Consider the following 11,511-nt stretch of genomic DNA (forward strand, 5'->3'; position numbering starts at 1 on the left):
CTTTAAATTCAAACTAGCTTTTATTTTTATTCGTACGACTCTTTATTACGGGTGGCAAAATAGCTTACTCCAACTCCTTCCATTTATGGTTTGCAAAAAATAGTTGGGTCAGTCCGTCATTAGGAATAGGTTGAACAATTTAACCGGTTCTGTCTCTTAGAATGGACTGGTCTGTCATTTTTTTTAATTTTTTATAAATTTGTTGTTTAAAAATTATATATAAAAATTTGTTTATATAATATAAAAATTTATTTATTTTTAATTTTAAACATACAAAAAATGAATTGACAATCTAGGACAAACTGACTTGTCTTTGACCCATCAGTTTGACAGGTTAGACGAATCGAACCATAATAAATTAGTGGGTTAAAAATTTAAACCCGACCTTCTATTAATGGCAGACTGATTGATCATCCAATCTGATCTGCTTTGATATGTTTATGATTTATTAACCATCTAATGATTTAAATAATGTAATAGTTATTTTTGTACATTATGATTCATTCCATGTCTCATAAACTTTAAATGAAAAATATATGTTGATGTGATATTTATTAATAAGATTTCAAGTTTAATAAATTTATAAATTATTCGAGAGTTATTGTTCTTAGATTATATATTTTTTAAATAATTATATTTAATTAACAAATTAATTCATTTAGATACACTAACAAATTCAGCAAGTAGTCACAGAAATAAGAGTATATAAATTTCAAAATTATAGGTTTCGATTTTTCTTTGACTTTAATGCCTCTACAACTTAATTTTTTTGTGTGACTCAATTCCTATTTTAAATTTGATTTCTCTATTCATTAATTTTTCTTCAATTTAATCAAAATTTTCCCTTTATTACGTAATATACACAACTAAAATAAACATATAAATATTTATTTTATTATAATTTTTTTAATTGGTAGTAATTTTTTATATTAGACTGATATAATCTGATGTAAATTTTCACTTTTAGGACAAGTTTAGTATAGTATGTTGTGTTAAGTGTTTCTTATATGATTTAAATTTATGTGTCCTATAAAACCGTTAGACGTAAAATAAATTTTAAAAATAAAAAATAACATGTGAAAAATATTATTTGTGTCAGTGTAAATACTATTTTTGCGAAAGTAAAAATATGTTGTACTTCTTCAAATAAATGTTTGCACATTTCAAGAAATTATGACATTTGTTCTTGATGAGGACATGTTTGAAAATTATATTTAGTGTGATCATTGATTATTTCAAAAAAAATATATAGTGATATATTAATCAATGATCCACATTAAATCACGTTAGAAAATAAATGATCAGAGTCAAAATATAGAAGTTATAATATTATTGTCCATTGTATACCACATACCTTTTTGATTAATAAGTCAGACTTACCGGTAAGACCGAATAGTATATTCTTAGATTGATTCCCACGATAGATTGACAAGATCGACCGATGCACGTTTTGGTCGATCTCCCAAACCGATTAACAAAATCAACTAATACATCCTTGAATCGATTTCTCAAACTGAATGACCAACCCAACCAATACACCTTTAAACGAATCTATCAAATCTACCTACAATATCAACCAATTATAAAATAAAGGTTAAATTATCACATTAGTCAATAATAACCACAAATCAAACAACTAATGTGGATTAAGGTATAATTGGACTGCCAAGAAAGTAAAAGTTCATAACAATCGTTAGAAATCAAGAGGTGTCAGTCACAAAACTTAATACCTTTTACATTTAGACTAAAACTAACTGAGGCATCCGAATACTTTTAACATGTACACCATGTACACCCCCATCGGATTGGACGAATAAAGCACTGTTCTGAAAGTTTAAAGAAACTTAAAGTGTCGAAGTGAAGGACCGGCTCTGCAGAAACGTATATTATTGTATACACAAGTAATTATTGTGACTTTTGCATTGTGCAGTGGATAATCAGTTGTATAAGATGATAGAAGGGCATTATATTATTATAAAGGTTTCGTAAATGTTGATAATGCAGTGTGTTTGTGATGATGGAGCATGCATGCGTGTAAAATGTTGTTGATTTCCTGAAAGTTTGCTAACCAATGGAGGGACAAAAATATATATCCAATATCATGCACAGTTGTTGCAACTCTTATTAGGAGCGCCTATTATATGCACCCAATGGGTCCCTTCTGCCTTAACTTTCTGTCACAATATAACCGGCAAAACCATGCCAACTCTTTCTGCTCCTCATCTCCCCCATCTCTGTAACCATTTAATTACTCAAATCTTTTTCATTTCGTTGTGGTTTTCTCTCAAAGTGTTCCTCGGTGGGACCTGCCACAAAATTCTTTCCTTAATTCACTCTCTGCTCTTCTATCTTCATGCTAGTGGAGCTCTGACATGGCTGTCTCTCTGTGCTTTCACTACTTTAAACGCAACCATGATGGTTATGTTTTATGTGTGATACTTCGATGCTCTCTTCTCACCACTACAAATATCCAACTCCTGTCTTTTCACCCACACCCTGCACCAATTACTTCACATTCTTTCAATTTAATCAATCATTCCTGTTTCAAATTTTCAGTCTGTAACTCCATGTGTTGAATGTTCAGAGTAAATGTCGTCTTTACTCATTCTCCACCTCAGATTAATAAAGTTGTTTCCCTGTTGTATAAGAAAAAACACCGTATAATGTTTGTGTTTGTCGTGTGTATTTCTTGGAATATAGGAATCAAATCTTCTTAAATTTTGGTTTCTTTTTGACAGCATAATCAACCAGTTCGTGCATGGGCCCGTTACACAGTTGGAGTATTTCTGAAAATAACATTTTCACGTGGGATTAAGGTTCTCTGCAAAGACAAGCAGAAAAGGAGAAATGGAATATGTATATATGGAGATAAATCATAAATCCAATATATATACTTAACAAAGTATAAAATAGATAAAAAAGTTTAATCCTTTCGTTCAATCTTCACTTCTTTCCTTCTAATTAACAAACCATTCTTTAGGCTAAACCTGTGTTCATTACAATTACATGAACATTGATTACATTATTATTTTTTGTGTCTGTATTTTAATACTTATAATATAGAGGTCCAAAAGATATATGCTAGTTAGAAGGAACTCAGAGTTTCTCCTTTTGTTGTGCTTTTTCCCCGAATATTCTGAGTTCTACTTGCAGAGGCATAATCAGATAAACTTTTACCAAGTAGTTTGCAGATAAGGGGCAGTTATACATATGCTGCCACTTTTTATGTTGAGTAATATTCTGTATCCACTTTTTAAGGAGCTGTGAGAACATTTTGGTCAAGTCTATAGACAGCTAGCTATGTTACTTTACTAAATACATTCCTCTTTTTTTCATCAAAATATATACCTGCTTCTCTTTTATTTTAATTAAGAGAAGTTTAGAACAAATCTTACAAGAAAGCACAGGTGGGTTTAAAAATTTTTTATTATTAAGATTGTTTTGTAATTTAAAATTTAAAAAGTCTATAATGTCAGACTTAGAATATAACTAAAGAGTAAGAGTAATCCTTTATAAATGACACTTGATTATTTTATTATTAAAAGGTCGAATTATAAATTCAAAGATCAATTAATTTGATTTTATAAAAACTATCGTCTCTTTAGGAAACTATTTTATTTTCTTTCTATACATTCTTTATATCTCTGAATCATCTATTAATATTAGAAACCATTATAAGAGTCTTGACTTATAATATAACAATTCTACTTGATCATAGTTGTGCTAAGAGTAAGTTAATTTTTTTTTTCTCTTTTTTTTTGAGTTATTTTTAGTTTTCTTACATGCATATGATGTTTTTCGTGGTTGCATGTGTTTTAAGAGAATTTAAGATGAATATCTATTGTTTGTGGCCATTAAAATATATTCGAATCATTGTAGAAAAAATATATATGAGAGTTAGAGCATTTCAAGCAAAGTATAGTGAGTAAGAAGTTGAATCCACTTAAAAAGAAGATTTATTTTTTTAGTAATATTTGTACGGAACATTCTTTTTCTATATACTTTGTTAAACGGAAATAGATTTTAAAAAATATTTAAAATGAATAAAAAAACTTAAAAACTATATATATTCTGTTTATTAGATTTATTTTTTGTTCTTGTTGATTCGAACGTTTTTGTGTTCGCAGGAGAGGAAAAACAGGAAGGATAAGAAAGTAGAGAGAGAGAGAGAATATTTTGTTAGGAATTAAATCTTGTTTTGAAATTCTTACTCTGTGTGGAAAGAAATAAAAAATGAAGGGATAGGAGAAGATGGTATGAAATATTGTAGGGGCTAAAACGTGTGGCCACTGCAGAGTGGACCCTGCACTGTAGTAAACCATTGTTTCCTTGAATAGGAGATTTGGTACGCATGCAAATGCTCACCTCAGACATAATGTTACTCTTGTCTTCCTCGTATAATGTTTGAATTTTGAAGTAAAAGTAAGTGAATAATATATAAAAGAAAAAAAGAAAAGAAACAGGAGAAAGCAAGATGGTCGGTTTGGGAGAAAGAAAGGAACAAAGAAACATGAGCGAAACCTTATCTCAAATGCTGAATGCTCGCTCATCCATCTATCTTTCTATCTATCTATCACTCCCAACTCCCAACTTTGTACGCTCCACAATCATCTACTTCCCACGGAATCAAATGCCCATCATACCAAATCATTGGTGGACCCTCCTGTCTCTGCCCCGTACACACCCTTCCTCTTTCTTTCTTTTTTCCCCTTTTTCTTATCTATTTTTATTATATTACTCACACCACAACCACCACTGCGTTTCTTCGCTTTTATGTCACTTTCTTTCCCTCTCCAATCACATTCCTCCATTTTTCTTCACCCAACCAAACATCTTACAAAATACTCATATCGAATAACTTATTTTGGAGAATAATACCACACATATCCCATTATTTTTGCCTTTGTAAATTTATTTCTTCACTGTTTCAAAGTCAACTTCTATCTACTTCGTTTGGCTCTCAAATCAAATACCAAACCTGCGGTTACTCATCCACTTTTTTTTGGTATTCAGCCACTTCCTCACAAAACCTCTACACTTTTCTCTTCTAAAATATTATACCTATCAACGGATTGCTGCCCCGGAGTATCCATACCTTATTTTAGTTCCTTCTTTTTATCACAAAATAAAATCTAAACTAGTCATTTTTTATTTCACTGCTTTTCTTTCATATTTAGTTAATTTAGTTCATTCGATTCAAGTTTACTTAAGTTTATTTCATTTTATCTCTTCAATTTTTATCCCATCCAATTATGTTTTTACAATATCATTTATTTATTTATTTTATATTATCGTAAAGTGATAATTTTTTTTAATAATTCTAGATACTCGTTAAGTCAATTATGAGAGTGATGTTTTTTAATTAATATATATTTTAATTATATCTTTATGTTCTTTGATTAATAATCTCTTTATTAAAACACAATAAAGACATTGGATAAGGAAACAAAAGCTTTAAACACACTTAATAAGAATGAAAATTAAAGGTGAAACTTAAGTACTGAAATTCTAAAGTATACAATCAATTAAAATAGCAAGTTAACACTTATCTTGTTCCATGATTTGTTTCCAAACACAAGCATATCAAGCGAAAAAAAAGTTCGAAAAACAGAGTATACAATTACAGAAAATGAAAACAATTTTAGCATCATATTTTCCACCTTCATTGGAGGAGAAAGTCACCTTTTAAAGAACCATAATATATTAAAAAACAAACTTAATCGATCAAAATTAAATGAAATATGATAACATATTTATTGTTTAATTCTAAATAAAATATATCGTATTATTAAAATAAAATGAATAATTTAAATTAAAATAAAAATATAGTTAATAAGTTTGTCAATATTTGTTTTGTATTAAAATAAATAAAATTAAAAAAATAAATTAATAATTTAAATTAAATTAATTATTTTAAAATTTAAAATTTATTTTTATTTTTATTTTAAAATATTTTTTTATTAACATTTTTAATTTTTTTAATTTTTTTAAAACTTTATTTTACATTTTCAAAAATATTTTTGTATTAAATTATTTTTCAAATATATTAATGTCAACACAAATTTATTTTAACACATCAATCAAATATAAGATAAATTGTTTTCACACTTCCACTTACTTTACTTAAATTTCAAACAACTCACTTTCTTTTTATTTTTATTTTTTTTCACTACCCTCAATTGCCGTTTTAGGATATGAGAAAGCAGGGTGAAATAACTATTTTAATATTTTGTTTAGTATAGGTATAAAACTTTTTTTCTTTTTCATATTTGCTATCTTGTTATTAATATGACATACTATGATATAAAGATAGGATAAACCTACTTGTTCAATCTTATTACAACTAATATATTTTATCATTTTTCTCTTCATCATTATTATTATCATTGTTATCATTTCTAACACCATCATTTTTGTTTTCATCATCTAATATATATGTGTCGTCTATATCATTATAGTTATCAATATTGTAAGAACAACTACCATACCATGACTACTATTATCATCACCCCCATAATATATAGTGTCTCTGCTTCTTTCATCTTTATTGTCATTACTATTATCACAATTGTTAACATAATTATTGTAATTATTATCTCTATTATTAATAGTCATGAGAGTCTTGTTTTTGTTGCTAACATTAAAACTTTTATCTAATGAAGCTTCTTTCTTAAGCAAACAATAAAAGTTCTCGTGGCGCTGTACGTGGGCTGTAGAGCTTTCTTTATAAATTTTTACTTTATAATATTACCTGACGTCATAAATACCTAGCCATGACGTAATAAACTGAACAGTAAGTTCGTCCAACGAAAATTTCCGATTCAGCCTTAAAACCTTGTTTTTTGAAATTTGAAGGGTCGCGTTTTGTGCATTGAAATGAAAAAAAAAAAAAAAAAATAAATAAAGGGTGTGTTTGCCGCTTTTTGACCTTGTTGTGATCGAAGAGGAGATTGGAATTAGATTCAGGTACCGAAAAGCAGAACAACTTGCATTCTTATTTTCAAAATAATCATTTGGCCCGTTCACTTTTTGTGTAACCATATGATGATGCATCCAATTAAAGTTAAACCAAAGATGCGTGGGTTTATTCCCATCCAACAATCCTGCTCAATTATAATTCATTATTTTTTTCAATCCCTGTTGGTTTAAAAAAGGACACCTCCAATACAAAATGAAATCCCCAATTAATAATTAAGCTTTAAAGATGATATTTTTTGCTGAGAGAATTGTAGTAGATTGAATGAGAACATTTTTATGACGTTCCACCACAGCATGATGAAAAGGGTAGAAGAGAAAAATTGTTTAATGATGCGTGGGTGTAAAAGGTGGTGGTAATTACGCCGTTATTTCGTGGTGAGTAAATTATATTAGGTTTATCATTAATTACGGGTGACCTAACTTCTGCTGAGCATCGCCGACAATGCATTATTGGAAGTGCTTATAGTACTAATAGAGAAAAAGTAGGTCCCAAACGCTTCACATCAACTTTCTAGTTAAGCAAAGATCCGGATTCTTGTTGATGAATCATATTCTGGCACCATTATAACTCTTTGAAACTCCATTTGTGTCTTATACCTACTTTTATCTCATTTTCTATTGGAAACAAACAAATAGTGCACATCCCTTTCTACTCTTCCACATTCATTATAAGCTAGAGGAAAAAGCCCCAACCATCGCCCTTCACATTCCTAATTCATTAAAAACTATACAAGATTGGTAAGCAAAGTGACATGGTACCCATCTCTAACTAGTTCAACAAGCCATCAAGTGGGAGACAGTTCATGTGCCTCTCTTATACTTTCTCACACATACATACATACATTTATATATTCTTTTTTATTTTGCCTTTTGCCTTGCAAGACAATCTTTGCATCACTGCCATTTATTTTAATCCCTCTGTGTGTAGTGTCAGAGTAACGTGGAAAATAAATTATGAAGAGCAAATAAATCATGAGAAAATGAATAAACATAGGAGAAAAAGAAATAAAAGGTGACTGGGACACGTGTAAAGCAGGACTGGAGGGGGGCAATAATTGGTACAATGTAAAGTGAAAGAAACTACTATATGATATGTATGTATATATAGATATATAGGTAAAGAAAGTGAGGTAACAGTAATGATAAAGGAATATATAGCTATATCTGGTACACTCGTTGGTGTTGATGGGCACAGTAAGAGATTGCAGGTATTTAAGAGAGAGAAGGATTTTCCATGTTTGTCTGTTATTATAATTATAAATAATTATAATGGACGTAACAGTGTTGGGGCTCAAATGGTCAACCTAAGCAAGAGATATACTACTCCAAGGGACTTTCATTATTTCCAATATATCAAGATTCCTTTCTCTACTCATTCCTCCCTTTGATTAACAATAATCATAGCCACCCACCCACCCACCCAACGCCCCCACAAAACCTCACTCTCTCTCCTCTCTTCTTAAGACCCTTTCAATCCCACGACCCATCTATAATTTTTCAACCCAAGAAGCAGATACGTACCCACCCCCTTACTCTCTCAAATGGGTTTTGATCACGACGCCACTACCTCTGGCCTTCACCTCGTTCTAGGGTTATCTTTGACGGCTACCACCACTCCATCCACCAAGCCTCAAGATCATCATCATCATCATCATCATCATTTTTGTGTTGTTAAGCCTACGCCAACCAAGCCTAATTCCCCCAATGAACCGTCTTTGACGTTGGGTTTGTCTGGCGAGAGCTGCCACCTAGCCAAGCAAGTGCCCACCAACAGTAAGGTTTATTGTGAGGATCCTCTCGACATGTCTCGACAGACGTCACCTCACAGCGTGGTCTCGTCTTTCTCGACCGGGAGGGTTGTGAAGAGGGAGAGAGATCTTAGCTTTGAAGAGGTAGAGGCAGAGGCAGAGGCAGAAGAGAGGGTTTCTTCAAGAGTCAGCGACGAAGAAGAAGACGGCACCAATGCTAGGAAGAAACTCAGACTCACCAAAGAACAATCTGCACTACTAGAGGAGAGCTTCAAACAACACAGCACTCTCAATCCTGTAAATAACACTTATTATTATTATTATTATTATTATTATTATTATTAAATAATTAATCTCTCTCTTCTTAATTTTTGTTTTTTAGAGAAAATCTGTTTGAAATTAATATTATTTTCTTGGATTGGATTTACAGAAACAGAAGCAAGCTTTAGCCAGAGAGCTAAATCTACGGCCTCGACAAGTTGAAGTGTGGTTTCAGAATCGGAGAGCCAGGTACGTCTTCTTTTTGATTATAAAATCGACGGCTCTATATCACACAGCACCGTAACAAATGTTTCATTACGTTCTCCTTCATGTGTATATAAAAAGAGGTTTATATTTATAATCATCAAGCACAAGATTAATATTATCGTACGTGTGGCATGATAAAGTTTCGGTTTTAAGGATTAAACAAATTTAATTAATTGATTAGTTAATAAAACCTAGAATCATATGGGAAGGATTAATTTCCTTGTTGATGAATTTGGCAGATTCATGAGATGTTGGTTTATTAAGGTTTTGGGTTGGTTGCTGCAGAACAAAGCTGAAGCAGACAGAGGTGGACTGTGAGTTCTTAAAGAAATGCTGCGAAACGTTGACGGACGAAAACAGAAGGTTAAAGAAGGAGCTGCAGGAGCTGAAGGCACTGAAACTGGCTCAACCCTTGTACATGCCTATGCCTGCGGCAACACTCACCATGTGCCCTTCTTGCGAGAGGCTCGGTGGCGTTAGCGATAACGCTTCCAATAAAAGCCCTTTCTCCATGGCTCCCAAGACCCACTTCTACAACCCCTTTGCCAATCCTTCTGCAGCATGTTGATTGTGGTTAGGTTTTCACGCTTTCGGGCCAAGAGGTAAACCAGAAGAGTTATTTCCCACGACCATTGTATTTTTTTGGTTGAGGGCGATGCGTCTAGCTAGGGAAAAGTTGTAATTAGCTAATACTGTTAAGAATAGTAACTTCTGATTGAAATTACCTTTTGCTTTTTCTTCCTCTATTATTGTATGTTTATATATAAACCATTATAGAAGTTGTCCTTCTATATACGAAGGTGTTAGAATTTTTTTATTGTTCATTTTAAAGTTCTCATGGTAAGTGTATATGTATAGATATAGATACACATATGCTAATGTTGTGAAACAGACAATGGAAAAGAAAAAAGATAGCTGGCCGTGGGGATAATCTCATTTCCTCTTACATTCTAAGGCCTCATGTTAACGTGCATGTTTTTGTCCACACTGTGTGTAACATGTATCTTCAATTACACTTCTATCAGTGATTATTATTAATTAATATAATAAGTATGATTGAAATAATAATAATAACAGTTATCAAGTGACTAATTTATGAAAATAATAGCTCTATATACATATATATTGTATGCATGTATTAGTACGAAGTTGATTCAGATATTGATTCCTGTACGTTTTTACTTCCTTCAAATAATAATTGATACATTGTAATTAAAGTTTTATGCATATACACAACTGGCATGTAATCTATCGACTCTCGTGAAAGAATTTTCAATAATTAGTATACGTTTAAAACTCCTTGTGTTGGGTTTGATCGTCTATAACATATAACAGTCTTCTATCCAGGTGAAGAATTCTGTAATATGATTTATTTATAATTTCGTGAACAAAATTAACTTCAAATATATGATTGATACAGTGACAACAGTGAAGTTTAACAAGCGGTCAAACTTTATTCCTAAGTTATAATGTCAGAGTTGTAATTAAATTCAAAGAAGACTTCAGTAAATCCTAGCCCAGAAAAAGAGAAACAGTTGAAGACTGAAAATAAAAAGAAATTATCGATGGTAATGATATTAATCAACCGGGGAAAATAACGTAGTTGAAGATGGAAAACCGTAAAACAAATACTGAAAAGAAGACAGTTGAAAAAAGTCAATTGGTTGCATATATATGGAGATTAAAAAAATAATATTTGAAATTAATTATAAAATAGAATTGAATAGTATGAGTGGGATGGGAGGTTATGATTAAGTGAAGGAAAGGGAAGTTAGCTCACGTGTTTGTGTCTGGAAATCAGTTGCTTAAAGAGAAAACGAATGAGAGAGACATAGGGATAGGAGAGAGAGGGAGAGAGAAATGGATGGTTGAGTTTTAAATAAGAGATGATTAATCACAGGACAATTATGCATCTATATCCATCATTTTCAAACACTTTATTAATATCCACGACTTTTCATTATGTCATAATATTTATTTATAAAATAATTTGAATGCCATTTAATGTTATATGTGTTTATTTATATATGTTTTAATTTTATGTGCATTCATGGTGGCGTCTCGTGAGGTGCTTTGCCTTTAAGGGGACTTGTGGGTCACATCCCACGTGATGGCCCAATGCCAAAATCTTAAAACCAAAAAACTGAAAAATGAAAAAGAGATTTTGTTTAACCAAGGGTCTTATTGTAGTTGGGTTAGTTTGGCAGAAAGCCTTCTAATTGTCATTTCAATTTCGAGATTAAAATATATATTTCAA

The 11,511-nt window shown here is 31.1% G+C and overlaps 1 protein-coding gene across 1 annotated transcript; it reads left to right on the plus strand.

The window, feature by feature from the left end:
• Positions 1 to 8,389: 8,389 nt before the first annotated feature.
• On the plus strand, positions 8,390 to 10,063 carry LOC114167506 (homeobox-leucine zipper protein HAT22-like). Its single transcript, XM_028052608.2, has 3 exons — positions 8,390 to 9,023; positions 9,157 to 9,236; positions 9,540 to 10,063. The coding sequence occupies exons 1-3, from the start codon at positions 8,520 to 8,522 to the stop codon at positions 9,820 to 9,822; spliced, it is 867 nt and encodes a 288-aa protein (XP_027908409.2). The 5' UTR covers positions 8,390 to 8,519; the 3' UTR covers positions 9,823 to 10,063.
• The last annotated feature ends 1,448 nt before the right edge of the window (positions 10,064 to 11,511 follow it).

This window comes from Vigna unguiculata, chromosome 2 (genome assembly GCF_037176805.1).
Source record: "Vigna unguiculata cultivar grain cowpea cultivar isolate G323 ecotype 2 chromosome 2, ASM3717680v1, whole genome shotgun sequence".
In the NCBI taxonomy this organism is placed as follows: Eukaryota; Viridiplantae; Streptophyta; class Magnoliopsida; order Fabales; family Fabaceae; genus Vigna; species Vigna unguiculata.